Here is a 19,008-nt window from a genome sequence, read left to right on the forward strand (position 1 = left end):
TTACTACGCTGTTTCCTTGGATACTGAACATTTTGCATATAATTACAAGAGGGATGTTAACAATATTTCGTGTTTCTAATGTTTTTAATAAAAGTTTTTCATATTACTCTCTTTTTCCTTTAATATTCTATATCAGAGAGGAAGAACAAAAGGAAATTATTCTTGTCAGCTAATTTGCACAACTTCTTTTGAGCCAAAAACAGGTTTTATTTCTTAAAGTGTGGAAATACTGCGTGCTATTTTGGGAATTATGTCACCGAATGGGTTGTAAATAGGAATTGAAGTGCTACTATTCATTGTAACATCAAATTCACACTGTTTGGGAACAACCTTACAATAGTAAAGAAAAAGCTGTTTGAATGCTGGGCAGTAAACAAAATTTGTTATGGGTGTGAAAGCATTTAAATACTTCATGTGCCTATTTAAGACTTGGGTATTTTGATAGTGTTCAGTATGTTTCTCTAAGGTACTTTCTGCTCTTTACACACCATCTTGGTTGCCTCAACTCCGGCTGTTGTTTAACAAACAGTTTGAGCTGCCATGGACATGGAAAGGATCCCTCCTGCCTGCCCCAGGCACCCGTTCCCATCTCCCTCCCTCCCTTTTGTTCACAGGCATATTTGCAATAGGGCAGCTCAATCCACACTGAGAACAAAATCAACAAAAAACTAAAACTAAAAAAAAAAAAAGCCAAAAAGACCCAACAAACAAAGACAGGAGAAAAGGGGAGGGTTGAGCCTGGGACAGCTGCTTTGGTGGCCACGGTGGCTTATTGTGCCGTAAAGTGATCACCAAGCTGTGGTATGAAAGGATTATGCCTGAATATATTTTGGTTTAGTTGTGCAGACTGTCTGTAACTCTTGGAAAAAAGCTGTTAGGAGCATCAAGCTGTAGTGCCCAGTGATGCACCGCATGCTGTGGCCCTTCGCTGATCCTGCACGAGTGTAAAGCTCTGTGTGTGTTGCCTCCATGGCTTTCAGCACATCTGCTTGTTTCACTGCTTGAAGAAGATGCTTTTATGTGCAGTTGAGGAATGTCTGTTTGAGAGCAATATTTTTGCATGTCAAAAAAAGAATTAATGCTTTCGTGTTCTTTGAGACCTCACTGGACCTTGGGTTATCCCCTAGAAACACAGCAACAAGGATTTAAACTCTGAAATGTCTGTATCTATCACAGACTGTGTAGTTACATGATGTATGAGGGCAGCTGAGCATGATGAAATGGGCTGTACGTGTGTGTGTGTGCAACCCCCACTCACACTAGAAGTGTGCTCACTTACTGGAAGCTGTTTCTAGGTTCAAAACGTTAGTTTTTTTAGTGCTAAAACAACTACTTTATATTCCTACTCACGCTTTTACTTCAGAGAAACAATATATTGTATAGTTCATTTAATAAAATAAAAGCATTTTTCCAAAAGCCACAGAATACAGAATTTAATACAGTAGCATTTGAAGATAAATTCTAGGGATGCATGTGAGATGGCTCTTTTACAATATACTCCGTTTTATTGCAGTCCTCATGGTGGCTTTCATATGCCAAAAGCTATTGGCAGTCTTTTCTTATCAAAGCTGTATAGAACTGTATTATATACACAGACATTTTGTCCTTATCCATAATAGTTTCACAAGTGAGGCATGCTTCTTTTTCCCCCCTTCTCTGTGCATTTGTAATATTGTTACGTTGGCTTTAGTAAGCTGATGCATTGCTATTTTTTAACTCTTACTCTTTTTTTCACTGTATATTTTCATCTTAAAAGTACATAGGAAACAGGAAAAGTTATTCCTGATGATTTCAGTCTTTGGCATGATGCTTTCTGAAACAACAGGTTTTGTTTTTTTTTTACCTTTCTGGAGATTTGCAGGAGTCGGGTTGAAATGGCAGCTGACTTTCAGTCAGTGCATGGTTGAGCATGAGGAAGAGCTATATGCAAATAGTACCTTGCTATTCATTTTCAACTGAGGTCAAATTCAGCAGCAGCGAGCCTCACTAGGCATGAGCTAAGTTGTTATTTAGGCTGGAGTCCTTTTTATTTTAGCTGAGCAGCTTTCCCCTTCTCTTGTCAGAATAAAAAGGGTAAGCAAATGGTGAGCATGTGGCTAGGAGCCATGTGGCATCAGTTTGCTTCTGCAGGATGCTCTAAGAGGGAACATCCACGTGCCTTTGCCTAGGGCAGCTCCTGGGAGCTGCACATCATCACAGCACCTTTTCCACAAGCTGGAAGCAATGGAGCACTTTAGCACAGCCACACCTGGGTTTTAAGAGTTCTGGTGGGAGGGTACAGGGTTGCCAGCACTGCTTCTTCCCCTCCTGGTGTACAAATAGAAGATGTAGAGCCAGTGACTTTCTGTGTTTCGGGGACAAGTGATCTGCTCCATTTATTGGCAAGTGCTAGCTTGGACGTTCAGCACTGTGTGATGTGAGGTGGCCACCTTGCCAGCAACTTCTCTGCTTGTCAAAGTGTGTAAGGGACAGGGTGGCTCCATTAGGAAGATTTACCCACTGGGTCTGTAGGGAGTTGGGGTGGCACCACCACAGTGTGGGCTCCCAGCAGGCAGAGAGTCCAGACCGAGGAGACTGACAGCAAACTGATGTCAAGGAGGTAAATGTGATGAATACGTGGTCACAGGGCCTGGGTGTGACTCTGCCTTGCATGTTTCAATGATTTACCCAAACAAGTGTTTGGCGTGCTTGTGGTTTCTGCCCAGGATTTGAGAGTGCAGGCTTTGCAACTTGACATTTTGCTGCAAATGATCCTGACTTCAGGAGACGGAGAAGGGTGAGGCATTAAGATGCAGCTGTTCTTCCTAGTGGCTGCCATTGTCAACAACATAATGGAGTCATAACACTGTTGTTAGTGTTGTCTTTGCTGTTATCATTATTATCATTATTATTATTATTACCTCTGCCTTACTGGTCTCCATTTCATGATTAGTGTCCAATTAACTTTCCAAGATCTAGATGTAATTTTGAAGAACCCAAACTCCTGACCTGTGAATAAATGATGAATTTTAAATGGTAGCCACTACAGTGATGTTTAGAAACAGGATTGTATGACCCTCTGTTCTAGAAATTTAGGCCAGTAATGCTGGTAAGTATTGCTTTGTAGGGAAATATTCCTGCCTTAGATTGTATGGATACTAAGGGCAGCATAGCAAGGCAGTGAGAGCTGTCAGCTGGAGTGTGTGTGTGGGGCATCTGCTATGTAACCTGGAGCTAGGGGCTTGAGATGCTGTGCCTGTTTCCAAATCTGGACATGGGCTGTGTCTGCACTTACCTGACCTTCAGGTATGCACGAAAATCAGGAGCCTTAAGGGCAGCTCTGTCAGGAAAGGTGGAGGCCCATTGCTGTTGAAGCCTTTCTAACAGCCAGTGGGGGGTGTTTTAGAGAAGTCCAGTACCCATAAGGATTTCAGGAGGTGGATAGCAGACTGCCGTGGAGTTCTTCCTGCTTCCCAGTGTTGCTGGTGGTAAGACTTTCCATGAAGCCTGGGATACTGTGCTTATTTAAAGCACCTTTCATGAAGAAGGGGCAGACTGTAGCTCTGTAAGGCTGTTTCCCCTGGTTTTCCATGCAGGACTCCTGTAGATATTTGAGGTACATGCTTCTCCTGAGGGAAGCATGGAGCTCTGTTAGCAAAGAGACTTGAGAGAAAATCCAGCTTCCTTCTTCTTTTTTTTTAATTTTGTATGATTTTGACATATGAAACTGGCTCATAAATGAATATATACTCTTTCTGAGGTTCTGCCTCTAATGCCACATATTGTAAAGGAACTTTTCCAAGCTGAATATCAAAACTCTGTATTAGGAGATACCTCATTTAATCTAGCATATGCTGATTGCCATGAAGATATTTTCAGCAGATACTCTGCCATAGTGTCTGTTATTCTTCAGGACATAAAATAACTGCTGGACTGTAGATGACTGTGTGAGTAACTGGCGGCTTATGGGTAACCTCTTTTCTGGCACAGAAATAATGGGTTGTTTGTTCCTCCAGTCGAAGTCCTGATGTGTTTTGATGTTTCTGATTTACATTTTTAGCACTGTTCCTGATACCATTCAGTGTTCTGGGAACGGTCTTTAAACTTGGTGTTTATTTTGGAGCATTGGTTTTCCAGCAAACAAATATGTGATTAGCAATTAATGGTTTTGCTATAAATAAACAAAAACGAGCAGTTCAGCTTTAAATAGTGATCTCTGCTCTGTGGAGCTTTTAATTGGTCTGTGCTTGCAAAGTTGAACCTTTCCAAACACACAACAGGCTTTGAGGGACTCCCAGCTGTGGTGACTGAACTGACCGAGTTGGAAAGCTGAAGCTGTGGTGGTTTGCGTTAATGTATGGGTAGCTAAAAAGTGGTTATCATCTCGAATATCTATGCATGAGCCGAACACTGGAGGGGGGAAGAATTGTGGTTTCAGTATGGGTAGCGTGTTTGAATGTGGGGGGAGTTTCAGCATGTGGAAGATTTCCAGTACTGTGCCTTTCCCTTGGCAGCTGCTTGCTGGGGTGTAGGTAAGTGGTGGAGGTGGCACCAGACAGGGTACCAGAGGTTCCTCTTTGCAGCCAAGGCAGATCTGTCTCTCTGAGTGCCACAAGCACTCCCTTGTGTGCACTGAAAATAGCATGTTGTTGCATCCCCTTCAAAATAATTGGATTTAGCACCTTATATGAATTTGGGTATTTCTAATGTGGATAGTGGTCCAAGGCCAGCTTTGTTGGAGAGCTTTCCTCCTTGCAGTGATTGGGCCTTAACAGATGGGCTGGAAAGGAAATTTCTGGGTTTCTGTCAGAACTGCTAGGTTTAAAGCTGACTCCATCTACTTTTTTGTTTCCCAGATGATATCTGCAGTGTGTATTCCACTTATCTGAGAGAACGTGAGATTTATTTGAACTGATGTAGCTGTGTGTTGCTTCTTACTTAGGTTAACCAACTACTATGGCCTGAGCTGGATGTAATTTTAAAAAGTAATGGCAATAGCCCTTTCTCTAAACACTGCCAGTTTGAGCAAATGGCAACCTTTCTGGCTTTTTTTGCAGGAAAATTTGGAAAGTAGCAACTATTTATCAATTATCCTTTTGGGTTTTTCTTCATTTCTTTTTTTTTTAATGAACACTTGTGGGCTTACAGTTCGTCCAAGTTTTCAGGGGCTCCTTCATCAGAGAGCCATCGGGAAGCAGTTTTTGGGGAATTGGCTTTCAGAAAAGTGGTTGCTCTGCAGTGTCTAGAAGTCAGGCTCACATAGATGTCTGAGACTGGTTGTAGACAACTCCAGCGTCTTGATCCAGAAGCAGCTCCATGTTATGCCTGCAACACAGCAGCAAGTGCCAGCACCCTGCAGATTCCCGCCCTATTGAAAGAAAAATGTTCACTGCTAAATCTAGGTTTTGTTCTCAAATCTCAAGCTTGTTGAGAATCTCAATCAAAATATTTGCTCCTTGCACTTCCATCATGATCACTGTCTATTGCTGTATGTCAGAGCTCTCTTGAAGAGAAATACCATTGCAAAACCAATAATACAGTTTCTAGCCTCAAGAAACAATTTTTTCTTTCTTTCTTTCTTCCCCTCTAGAATAATAAGATTTAGGTATTTCTCAAATGGTTGTTCTGTTTAATTGTGGGTTCTGTTTTGTTTTTCTCTTAATGGCACCTGGATGCATCCATATGTCTTTTTTGGCATGGAGTAAAATGCTTTATCCCACAATCTCCTTGTAAAGTCTTTACTGGGCCGTCATTATTTCGATTTGGCATCTCATAATCATAGAATCATGGAATGGTTTGGGTTGGAAGGGACCTTTAAATATAATCTAGTCCAACCTGACAGTCTTTTCCCCTAATCTTCATTTTATGTTGTGTGTTTTACATGGAGCTGTCAACTGCAAAGACGCTTTTGTATATGCGTCCCTTTTTTCAATCACCCTCCATTTGCCCATATATTTGCCTAGACTTGAACACACATAAAGGTCTGGACCATTTGAGCTGCCCTACCTCCACACACTGAGTTCTGAGGAAGATATATAGTATTTTTTTCCTCTGAGACTAACAGCTTACTGCAGTCCTTATACCTACATACCTATTATGGCACTGGAAACAGTAGTTGTAAATCTCATAGACTTCTTTCTTGCTATAAACTATATCCAGATAGTTTATATAAGCCTATGCAAGCTGTCAGAAGGAGTATGTGCAGTATCCCAAACACAGAGCAGACTGGAGGCAGCAACTGGCAGAGACTGGGACTAGCAGGAGTTTGCAGGAAAACAGCCATGGAAGAGAGTGCAGGGTAGGAACTGACCCTTGTGTGGGAAATGTGGAAGATGCTCTTTTGGCTGTAGGAACATCACATTCACATTGGTGCTGCACTGCAGCTCTCAAAGTGCTTATTTCATTGCCGTGTTTCACCAGGTATATTAAAAAGCTGAGATTCAGATTGCTCTAGGGTTTTGTACAAAAGACTCTCTGGTCTCAATTGTATCTGTTACTTGCATTACAGTAAGGAGAAAGTTTGCAAAGAGCCCAGCTGAATCACTGCTCAAGTCCCACTGTATGCAGTTGGAAAGTACTCCATGGCAGGCTGTGGTCCTGCTCCTGGTCCTTAGCAGCCTCTGGATGTGTGAGTAGGGCTCTTGCCCCTGAGGATCAGAGGTGGAGCTCGGTAAAGAGCTGGCTGTCTGCACGGGATTGAAATTGATGTGTGGGGAAGGGAGAACTGGGGAAAGACCTGCAGTGAGAGGAATGGGACTCACCAGTGCTGGATTTTTGATGTTGACATTGCACCTTGAAAGAGCTTTCAAGCCAGGGCGCCTTGGATTTATGAGTGAAACATTAGGGGGAAAAAAAGAAGGCCAAATAAGCAAGAAATAGTACCCTTAAGTGTATTTTGTAAGGAAGCCCCCATGAAAATAACTGGCTCATTTTGAAACTACCCCAAAGCGTCCCCATTTTACAGTGATTAAGAAGCAGGAGCCAGGGGGGATTTGAGATATACAAAGCATGAAAACTGGATATCAGCCTTTGTTTCCCTGGGGGCAGACCACCAACGGACAAGCTCAAATCCCTTGTAAGGTGGCTCACAGGAATTCACTTTTGACAGATCTCACATGACGGCAAATTATTCCTCCCCTCTCCCCCCTACTATTTCCCCAAGCCACGTTTCAACCTCGAGGGGAAAGGGAGAGTTCAACAGACCCTTTGCACCTTATCCTGGGGAAGACAAATGATGCCTGGCTCCTGCTTGCAAATGGAAGCATTTGCTGATGAACTGATACTTGACAAAAATTGGTGTTGTATGGAAAAAATCCCCAGCACCTGCTAGCAAAACAATGTTATTCATAACATATGGCTGGGTGGTTAAATCTTCACTTCCTAGGGACAGCCTGAATTACACTTGCTACATGCTGAGTGCCCTTTCTCCTGTGCAGAATGACATGCAGGCAGCGGGAGGATTTGCAGCTCTGAGAAAGGTTAGGATTTATAGCACTGTCTCTTGCAAGGGCTTACTCTGCAGAAATTATCATTTTGTCTTCATCTTCTCTTTTTGGGATAAACACATCATAATATAATCATATGTATGGAAAAGCAGATCTTTGTGCTCACTGGGGAACGGGTAGCTCCGTGAATATATCCCCTGCTGTAAATCTGTCAGTGTTAGTGAGGTTTTTTCCCCTTCTGCCTACACTTGAACACACATCTTTAATTCAATTCTGTATAGCACAAATTCTAAATTCTTATTCTACATTCTGATTTCTTGTCCTGACCAGTAAAGTGTTAGCCTTTCTCAGAATCACAGAATCACAGAATATCCAGAATTGGAAGGGACCCACAAGTATCACTGAGTCTAGCTTCCGGCCCTGCACAGGACCATCCCCAAGAGTCATGCCATGTGTTTTCCTAGCTGTTATAGTTGTCTGGCAAGAGGAAGTGTTGTTTAAACGTGGTTTTATCCCTTATTCACTATTCATTTAACAACATGCTAGTGATATTGCTTGTGTAATGAGAGGAGAGTACGAAATCCATGTCTGTCTCTAGTCTGTGCCTGAGCTTTGCTGGTAGATCGACACCCTGGTCTTTAAACTCCTAAACTGGTATCTTCCATGTGCCTAAAGATTCATTTCCATGAGTTTGGAAGAGTTTTCAGTAGTTCTGTGCTATGGAAGAGACTGCTTCCCAGAGAGGGCACTGACGTGCATCGGCTTTCATCTCCTGGTTGCAATATTGTCAACAGATTATGAAAAACATTTTTTTCTATCACTGAGGCATCTTGCTGGAAGCCTTAAATAGGTAACAACTGCAAACCAGTCACAATGCTGTGCAGTCTTCATTGCGCTTTTTTTGCAGGTCCTCATGGCCTGATCATGCAGAAGTTTTTGAGTAGTCAAATTGCTGTTGCTGATAGAAAAGAGCACTGAGAATACAAGGTTTCATGCAGCTGCATGGATTTGCCTGTGTGACAAGCTTATAGGTTTTGTGTTTTGATGATTAGACCGGAAGAGTAGATTGGCTGCTGTCAATGCTGGGTGTTGATATTTGAGTGAAAGGGAAGAGTTACTTGCAAGATTGAGGTCACTCTCAAAGAAAACAAGAGCTTTCTTTTCAAAGAAATCAAGCCCTGCTGCAGGTGCATGACTTCACTACATACACATGCCTGACGTGCATGTGATGTTGTTGTTTTTCTGCCTCCTAAAAAGGTACTTTTATATTTTCAAATATACCGCATTTGCTGTAAAGCTGCTTATTCAATAGAATTTAAATAGCTACATTTTGAAAGAGAATTGTGACTACTCCTGAGAAAGCAGTGGCAATTTTAAATTGTAGTATTTTTCCATACTATGAGGTTACCACTCCTGTCCTGTGGGAGGAGGCACCCTCCCTTTCCCACCTTCTCCAAGAGAAATATTAATCAAGGTGAAAACCTTTAAGTCAGGGTTTCTTGACCCCTTTTTTTCTCATACACACAGATGCATAAACACTTTGACTCTCAGAAGTTTATCATTTGAAGCTGAGAAACTGTTTTTCCTTCTCACAGCCCGGAGGACCCGCTACATAAGAGGTTCATTGGATTCTTCACCCTTCATTGGGTGAAGCTGAAACTTAAAGCACAGATTGGTTTCTTTGCTCTTCTCTTTCAAAGGACCTGTAGTAATTCTGAAGTAGTTGGCTTTTATTAGCTAGTCACTTTGCCTGAATTAATTTACCTAATGGTCAACTGGAAAAATTCTTATGAGGTATAATTGGACTTGGAGGGAAAGTAGGGAGAGAGGACAAAGCTCTTTTTTTTTCCTATTCTGGCCTGCTAAAAGCTTATTCCTCCTGCTTGCTGAAGAAGTTTGCCTGCTGTATTCCTTATATTCTGTAAAAGACCTTATGGCTTGTATTTATCCAAGAGCTATATGCATTGTTTTCTTTTTCAAGTATTTTATGGTGTGGAGATTTTTGGAATTAGAAGAATTAGCCTAGGGAGAAGGAATCAAACAAAGGATCACACAGCACTTGTTTCATATCTGTGCACTGAGTTAGAGCCACGTTTTTGGTGTGCAGGAATCCTGGCAGTTGCTGGGACTTGAGTCTTCCTTCTCAGTCTCTTGGGGTGTAATGTTTGGATGCAGCCCAGACTGGAGACTGCCAGAGCCAAGATGAGAAAAAGGAGAGATGCTCATATCTCTCTCAATTCCTCTAAGGAACACCAGCGACCTACAAGTCCCTGCAGCTATTCTGAAAGGTTTGGGTCATGTAATTCAAGGAGCAAAGGAAAATTACTTGAGTGGTGAACTGAATTTGGAATTATAGAGTTCTGCAGGATGTTCAGGTTTATTTTAAAGAGTATTAGAATTGAGATACACTGTTCTATTTTTCCATTTCTTCATTCCCACATCAAGGCCAGAGTATTAATGAGAGCTAGAGTGGAAAGATTCTGAACTCCACAAGATAACTTGTGTTACTTTTTCACCTCCTTGGGTAGTTAGAAGGAGATATTTTTCTTTAGTCTCTGCTCTTGTCATAGAGCAGTTTTCTTCTCTTGGAAAACATTGTCCTTGTTCTTTTCCTTTTCCTTTCCTTACTTTTTTCCCTCTTTCTGTTTTTCTTCATAGTAATTATGTTGAGCAGTACCAGGGGATTTTTTTTTTTTTTGGTAACTCCTGCCCAAACGTTTTAAAATCAAGCAGAAGTAATCACAACCTTTCTCTTCACTTGAAACCATAACATTTTTTGACAAGAAGTGCCTTTAAAGAAATGCCTCTTAATTTACAGCGGGTTGCTTTGTACTTTGTTTCTGTAACCTATCTCATTACATTTCCTGTGTGTTAAGTATGTATGTGTTATGAGCTCTTAAAAACAAATATCCCAGAAGAAAGGAATTTAGTAAATGAATAAAACATTCTTGGGTAGTCCAAGTGGCAGTTTAATAGCTCATCTGTCAGGACTTTCATAAAATATAATGATGATAGCCATATAAATATATGGATAGATGAATAAGTTCAATGAGGAGATTGCTACAACTCTGCATACCACATCTGAAATGAAATCAAACTCTGAAAGTGCTGCCTGATGTGAAGGTCCAATTTTTCCAGTGCGAACCATGAAATTCCACCTAAAAATACAAAATTGTGTGTCTGTGTCTGCACGTGTATACATAACTAAAACATGCATACAATAGCACATATATACAAATGTTGTTTCTAGGTGGAATTTAGTGTTTCAGGACTGATCTTGATTGCACTGACCCTCTAAAACCCTAGACTATTGACATGACTGGATTTGCAGCAGTATATTTGAGATTAGGTCTTAGTCCTGGCTTTCTCTGAAAATAAAAAGATAAATGGAATAGGAGCTTAAGGTTGTCATGTTATATTGCCTGGGATATACATAACTTTTTCATTAGGTTCACCTAATCACAGAGCTTTCCTTTCAGGTTTGCCACACCCAAGGTTACAAACTCTGCCGTGGCAGATGGGCATCCAAGTATGAATTTTGCAGGGAAACCGATTTCCATTTATGGTGGACTTGGAAACTCGATGTTGATGACCATGAAAGATGGAGGGAAGTCAGCTCAGGCTGAACTATGGACAGGAGAAACTAGACCACCAAATGAGACATAAATAGGATAAGACAATTAAGTTCCTTACTCCAAAGAATAAGAAAATTAATTCATTCAGTGAAGTTGCTGAACTGTTGTGATAAAAGTCTAAGTGCTCATAGGAAACATAACATCAGTCTCTGTTGTAAGCCAGCAAAAATTCACTTGCTCTTAGCAGTGGGGAGAGGCTGCTATTGTAGTATAGATGAAGGATGCTGAAGTGCTCTTGGTGAAAGGCAGCAATACAGTGATTTGTCTGTTGAGCGTTTTGATAATGGCACATCACAGAAGAGGTCCAGCCCTTTATTTTTTCATGAGTTGTATCTCTCTCATTAGAATTTCTCATTCCTGTTGCCTAGCTTTTCTTTGGCAGCGTACTGTATATTGTACATATATATATGTATAAAATACAGCCAGCATCATCTTCCACACTAGTCTGAAGCAGCAACTTTAAGTGTCAATACTCAAAGTGATCACATAAAGCCCCATGAAAATAAGGGACTTTGATATTTTCGCACTGGTGGATTAAATTGATGAATGATTGTTGTGCTTAGAAATAAGATGCTACTGCTGATCTTTTAACTGAATGAAATGGCAACAACAATAAAATAATATTTCCCAGCTGAACTAGAAAAATTCCATCCTGGGTCTCCTGGGAGTCAACCTGAGCACAGGGAGAGCATGGGGAGACCCGGTCCCTCATGTATCCAAAGCATACTGGAAAATTGTGCCTTTTTGTTGTATAAACTATATGGGACACAATGTTAATCATAGGACTCACATGATATGTACACAGTAATTGAGTGGGCGTATTCAGAAAAGGAACTGCCACATGGAGTTCTGTGGGGATTTGCCTGCTACTGGGGAATGCAAGTTCATTAGGTGATACTCTTACTCTTCTTAAAGAGTTTTTTTTTTTGGTTGGTTGGTTGGTTGGTTTTTTGTTGGTTTTTTTTTTTAATAGAAAAGAAAATGAAAAGGAAACAAAGCAGGGGGAGAATGTGTAAATGCATGTGAAAATAAGTGTATTGAAATATGAGTGCATTGACAAACACTTGGGAGAACTGATCAAACTGGTCGATTTGTTAAGCAGTGGGATATAGACTGTGGGATCGGGAAGCCAGGCGTTGTGTGGGGACATTGCAACATCAGTGCAATACATTGATCGTCGTTAGTACTAAAACTGCAGTAATCATTCCATTATATTGGAGGTGACAACTAACATGAATTCATATTCCAGAACTTGCATGCAATTTGTAAGTCTCCTTGGGGATGCTGAAATCATGTTGGAAGTTTAAATTAACCTCTGTCATTATCACCAACTTTTCCCTTTCCTTTTTCATTCTGTATTCTAGCTTGAAGAAAACTATGTTTTCAAGCAGCTTTTAAATGACAATGAGAACAACGTGTGTCTGCAGTGGGTCTTTCAATAACTGCCTTTTAAAATTGATATTTATGATTTTCACAAGTAGCAGTGTATGTACTCTGTAACAAAGAGACTTATTCACACTGCCTCGCTGTGAGCACCTGCCTAGTTTCCTCAGGCTCCTTTCCTCTCCTTTCAGTGGGAAGTGATAAGCAGGACCTGGCTCCCAGCTTCTGCAGCACCCTCCAGCAGCCAGTGTCTCCACTTACTCTGTCTCCGTTTAACCTCGCAATTTAAATCCTTGATGCAAGGCGCTGGGGCTGTTCCACAACAGCACTGTGTGGAGGAACTCCAAGTCTTACCCACATGCTGCTTATTAATTGCAATTGAATATTTACTTTTATAGTGAGCCTTTTGAAATTAATAGGAAGGCGCTCAGTGCTTTGAAATGGCTTGAGTGTGGCAGACCGGGTTAAGACAGACCAGTGGTGATGGAGATGTGTGCTTTATTTGTAGCCAAATTCTGCTGTGGGTTACCAAAGTGAAATGTGCGATAAGCTGGAATTCAGTCCATCTGAGCAAGGATCATTTACACCTTTACTAGTCAAGGTGGCCCATTGGCAGCAGGACAGACAGTAGGTTGGAACGGGTCTTCAGCTTTCTTTGGTTGGGATGGTTGTGGTACCCAGTATTTATTGGACTTACAGAAAAAAAAATGTTTGTCCGTGCCCTCATTTAGGGTATGTTAGCCAGTGCATTCGGTGACCATAATCACAGGTGCGTTGGGCTACATATGCAAGAGCAGCATTACGTACGGGCTGTCTCAGCTGTACTGTTTTCTTAACCTGAATCTTCACCTGGAAGCTTCATTGAGCAGTTTTATTTTCTTCATTGTAATTTGCTCGTTTTCAATATCGGGATATGTGTTTGCATATGTATATGTGTATGCAATTGCATTTAATTAGCTATAATTCTTCCTTAATTTTGATTTTTCTGAAGGTATCTGTATTTAAAGTAATGGCTGCATAGTGACTTTTTTATTCTACTTGTTCTTAATGGCTCAAATTTCATCAAACATTCTTAGCTTCCCATAAAAAAAAAGGGTAACATTTGACAGGCGACTTACATATGAAAATCCTGTCTCCTTTCCAAACATTAGGACTGAAAATGAGTTCTCCAATATGCTCTGAAAACAAAACAAATAATTTTAGGCTTAATTGGAGCTTCTGACAAATAAAAGCCATAATTTCTGTATGTGTTTCATTCTTTTCTATAAACTTAAATGTGTGTGTCTGATTTAAATTTTTTTTCACTCTGATTATTCTGAATTGTGTGCATATGTGTATAGATATGATAGGGTCTCACAGAGGTTTTTTATGTTAAAGAAGTGTACATACATACATATATGTAGTTAAATATATGTGCATGTATGTGTACATACATGCATACATACTGTGCACACATGTGTAAAAATAACCAAAACTGGTGTGGTTGTATATGTGTGTACAGTGCTCTCCCTTTCTGTTTTCCATAAACGTATGGTGAATAAATATTACATCGTTTTTATTTTAATTATAAATTTAATAAGTAATTTTGACATCTCACTTCACAGTACAGGTTTTATCTCTTGATCAACTAGTTCCTGTTTTCTCTCTCTGCCACAGGGTGAAAGAATGATGTGATGGAGGTGAATATGGGCCGCTGGTCAGGCTCACGACTACCTCCGTCATGCCTTGCCCTTCTGATTGTCAAGTTCCTGGCCTCCATTTGCCAGGTAGTTCACGGGACCGCCCCGCTTGGCTTTCACTTCACACATTCCACTTACAATGCTACAGTGTACGAGAATTCTGCAGCCAGGACCTATGTCAACAGTCAGACGAGAATGGGCATTACCTTGGCTGACCTTTCATGGGATATCAAGTACAGGATAGTGTCTGGTGATGATGAGGGTTTTTTTAAAGCAGAGGAAGTCATCATTGCTGACTTTTGCTTCCTCAGAATAAGGACTAAAGGTGGGAATTCTGCTATATTGAACAGAGAAATCCAGGACAACTATTTATTGATGGTAAAAGGGTCTGTCAGAGGAGAGGACTTGGAAGCATGGACAAAAGTGAACATCCAGGTTTTGGATATGAATGACCTAAGACCTTTGTTTTCACCAACCACTTACTCCGTCACGATAGCAGAAAGCACTCCTCTAAGGACTAGCATTGCACAGGTGACCGCAACAGATGCGGATATTGGGTCCAATGGTGAATTTTATTATTACTTCAAAAATAAAGTTGATCTCTTCTCAGTTCATCCTACTAGTGGTGTTATCTCCTTAAGTGGCCGGTTAAACTACGATGAGAAAAACAGATACGATCTTGAGATTTTGGCAGTGGACCGTGGGATGAAGCTTTATGGAAACAATGGTGTAAGCAGCACTGCCAAGCTTTATGTTCACATTGAACGTATCAATGAACATGCCCCAACAATAAACGTAGTAACCCATATTCCCTTCCCGTCAGACAAGGAACCTACCTATGCAGTTGTTAACATTGATGACCTAGATGAAGGAGCCAATGGAGAAATAGAATCTGTTTCTATTGTGGCTGGAGATCCACTAGAACAGTTCTTTCTGACTAAAGAAGGTAAATGGATGAATGAGTACAAAATCAAAGAAAGAAAGCCTATTGATTGGGACAGCTTCCCGTATGGTTACAACCTGACTCTCCAAGCAAAGGACAAAGGATCTCCTCAGAAATTTTCAGCGGTCAAACTAGTCCACATTGCTAGTCCCAAGAAAGAAAGTATCCCCGTGAAGTTTGAAAAGGAAGCATATGATGTTTTGATCAGTGAATTTTCACCTCCTGGAGTGGTGGTTGCAGTAGTTAAGCTGATGCCTGAGCCACAGGGTGTGGAATACAGAATACTTCCAAGTGAAGAAGCTGAGTATTTTAAGATCAATCCCAAGACAGGCCTTATTACTACTGCTCGTCCTTTGAAAATCATTGAGAAGGACCTCTATGAATTAGAAGTATATACGAGCAAAGGTGGTGATTTAAAAGCATGGGTTACTGTCAGGTTAGAAGATGCCAACGATCACACTCCAGAGTTCCAGCAGCTCTCCTACAGCTCATTTGTCAATGAAAGTGTCCCTGTGGGATCTAGCGTTTTGGCAGTTTCAGCAGTTGATAAAGACAGGGGAGAAAATGGATACATAACATACAGTATTGCCAGTCTGAACTCACTACCTTTTACAATAAACCAGTTTACAGGTGTTATCAGCACATCTGAAGAACTGGATTTTGAGTCCTCACCAGAAAGCTACAGGTTCATTGTGAGGGCTTCCGACTGGGGTTCTCCCTACCGCCATGAAAGTGAGGTGAATGTCACCATATACATAGGCAATGTCAATGATAACAAACCCCTCTTTGAAAAAGTAGCCTGTCAGGGAGTGATTTCTTCTGATTTTCCTGTTGGTGGTCACATCACTGCTGTTTCTGCAATAGACATAGATGAGTTAGAGCTGGTAAAGTACAAAATAATCTCTGGAAATGAACTTGGCATTTTTTACTTAAATCCTGACTCTGGTGTCCTGCAACTTAAAAAATCTCTAATTAATTCTGGCATAAAGAACAGCAATTTTGGTCTTAAGATAACAGCAACTGATGGAGAGAACTTTGCTGATGCTATGTTTGTTAATATTTCAGTAGTTCATGGCAAAGTGTCCTCAAAGACCTTTAGCTGTAGAGAAACCAGAGTTGCTCAGAAGCTAGCAGAAAAATTACTCAAAAAGGCAAAAGCAAATGTGAAGCTGAATTTGGAAGATGGTTTTCTCGATTTTTATTCAGTAAACAGGCAGGCACCACATTTCGACAAATCCTTCCCTACTGATGTAAAGGTTTCAGAGGATCTGCCAGTTGGTGCCACCATCCTGAGGATAAAAGCCTACGATGCAGACTCGGGCTTTAATGGAAGAGTGCTTTATACAATTTCTGATGGTAATGTGGATAGTTGTTTCAACATTGACATGGAGATGGGAATACTTAATGTTCTCATGCCCTTGGACCGTGAAAAAAGAGAGCTCTATATTCTTAATATTACCATTTATGATTTAGGTAATCCACAGAAATCTGCATGGAGACTGTTGACTGTCACCGTGGAGGATGCAAATGATAACAAGCCTGTTTTTTTACAGGACAGTTACTCAGTTAATATTTTAGAAAGTACAAGTCTTGGTACAGAGATTATCCAGGTAGAAGCCAGGGATAAAGACCTGGGATCTAATGGTGAAGTAACTTACTCAGTATTGACGGACATCCAGCAATTTGCTATCAACAGTTCCACAGGAATGGTGTATGTGGCAGATCAGCTAGACCGGGAAGCAAAAGCAAACTACACACTGAAGATTGAGGCTAGGGACAAAGCAGAGAGTGGCCATCAGCAGTTTTCTGTTGTGCCGCTGAAGGTTTTTTTGGATGATGTTAACGATTGCTCTCCAGCCTTTATACCATCCAGCTACAACGTGAAGGTCCTTGAGGACCTGCCGGTTGGCACTGTCATAGCTTGGTTGGAAACTCATGATCCAGATCTGGGCTTGGGAGGCCAAGTCCGTTACTCGCTGGTGAATGATTACAATGGAAGGTTTGAGATAGACAAGGCGAGTGGCGCCATCCGCTTGAACAAAGAGCTCGATTATGAGAAGCAGCAGTTCTATAACCTGACCGTCCGTGCAAAGGACAAGGGACGCCCGGTTTCTCTCTCTTCTGTTTCTTTTGTGGAAGTTGAAGTGGTGGATGTTAACGAAAATCTTTATACCCCATATTTTCCTGACTTTGCCGTCAATGGATCTGTAAAGGAAAACTCCCGCATTGGTACAAGTGTTTTGCAAGTTGTTGCTCGAGATGAGGACTCTGGAAGAGATGGAGAGATCCAGTATTCCATCAGGGATGGCAGTGGCCTGGGGAGATTCAGCATAGATGAAGAAACTGGTGAGTTTTGTTGGTAATTTTCTTTTTTCTTCATAGAGGATTTTTGCAAAAGCAAAGCTTAGGCATAATTGTTTTCAACTCTTAACAAGAAGTTCAGTTCTTCTTACAGACAAGACAGAATTATAAATAAGCATTTTTCAGGTACAGCAATGACATGATTTAATTACCTGGATACGCTTATCATTCTGTGGGTGTGAAATAATACATATTTCTTTTCAGCAGCTGTGTGATGACTCCATTTAGGAAACAGTGATAGTTGCAGAATAACTTGCTCTCAGTGACTGTATTATCTGTCGATCATTATAAATTGCTCAGGTCACCTCCACAGAGTCACAACACTTGTGACCTTGAATCCAGTGTTAAACCCAATGAAAGGAAATAAGGAGCATGAAACAAGAACTGTTTTGTCCTAAAACCTCTTTGTTGTTGCGAGTCATTTTTTCATAAGAGTTAGACTGCAATGATATGTCATTCTTTGTTCAATTTCCAATTCATGACTAGGCTTCGCGAACGAAGATTTGGGAAGGCTCTATCCACATTTGCTACAGGCACGCTGGTGGCTTATGAGGCCAATACGTGACAGACATATCCGATTGCAAAAGGCACAGCAGAAAGATTCCTTAGATGGTGTATTCTGCAATACACGGTTCTTTCTGCGTTGCCTTTTATATATCATTCTTTGTAGCATGGTGTTTATAAGCACTGGTGTGCTTCTGTAAAGATAGAAATCAAGGGAAGGATTCATAACTGTAAATGAACTGTGCTAGCTTTCCTTTGGTGTTGGTAGTATTAAGAACCCTATTGGAAAATGTTGAAAATACTAAATATAAAAGTATAAGATATCTAGTAAAAAACGTAACATACTGGCTGTTTAAATGTCGGATGGTTGTTGGTAGTAATGGTGCGGCTGTGCAGCACTAGAAGTAGTGAGGGAATTAGAAAATATTAGTCAACAGTTTCAAAAAATGTATTTAATATGTTAGGTCTGTGGGCTTACTGTGGTTTCAGCAGACTTTGAATGTCTTTTTCTAAAGCTTTTAATTGAGAATGTGGTATTAAACATAAGATTAAAATGTATGTTTTGGCAAATTCAAACTGTTTAATCAAATGTCAACTTTCTAAACTGAACATTATGAAAAACAGACGACATTACAAATGCTGTGGCTCGCATCTAAGCGTAAGCATAAGCAGTGAAAAATATTTTTATTCTATTTGTGTTAGAGTCTCTCTGCTACAGCTGTGCACAGATGAAGCAGTCAAAACCTTATGTCCAGAAACATCAAACTTGAGTGTCAGAAGCCAAGACGAGATCTACCCCTAATTTCCAGGAATGTAAAGAACTCACATGTCCTACAGTGGCAATAGCAAGTAAAGGCATTCAGGCAACATTATTTAGGCAACTGAATATGGATTTCAATTTTAAGCTCCTGCATTTGAAAATTTTGTCCTACCTGCTTATTGAGTAACATCAACTTGATCTAAATGGGTTCTTTATCAAGCAGTGGGAGGTTGATCCAAATGCTGCAGTACTGATTTGGAAATCTCAGGATTCAACATTTGTTGAACTTATAGGAATTGGTAGGGTGAGTAACAGTGCA

General features: G+C 40.7%; 1 protein-coding gene across 13 annotated transcripts in view; it reads left to right on the plus strand.

The window, feature by feature from the left end:
• FAT3 (FAT atypical cadherin 3) overlaps positions 1 to 19,008 on the plus strand; it is a 413,377-nt gene that overhangs the window by 77,573 nt on the left and 316,796 nt on the right. For all 13 annotated transcript variants that reach the window (XR_010428221.1, XM_064645041.1, XM_064645040.1 and 10 more), the window contains one exon: positions 14,099 to 17,410. Coding sequence is in view for 12 of the 13 variants with exons in the window: in XM_064645041.1 (XP_064501111.1) it covers positions 14,116 to 17,410 (3,295 nt within the window). In the remaining variant the exon portion in view is untranslated. The remainder of the gene's footprint in view (positions 1 to 14,098; positions 17,411 to 19,008) is intronic.

Source organism: Pseudopipra pipra, chromosome 2 (genome assembly GCF_036250125.1).
Source record: "Pseudopipra pipra isolate bDixPip1 chromosome 2, bDixPip1.hap1, whole genome shotgun sequence".
Lineage (NCBI taxonomy): Eukaryota > Metazoa > Chordata > Aves > Passeriformes > Pipridae > Pseudopipra > Pseudopipra pipra.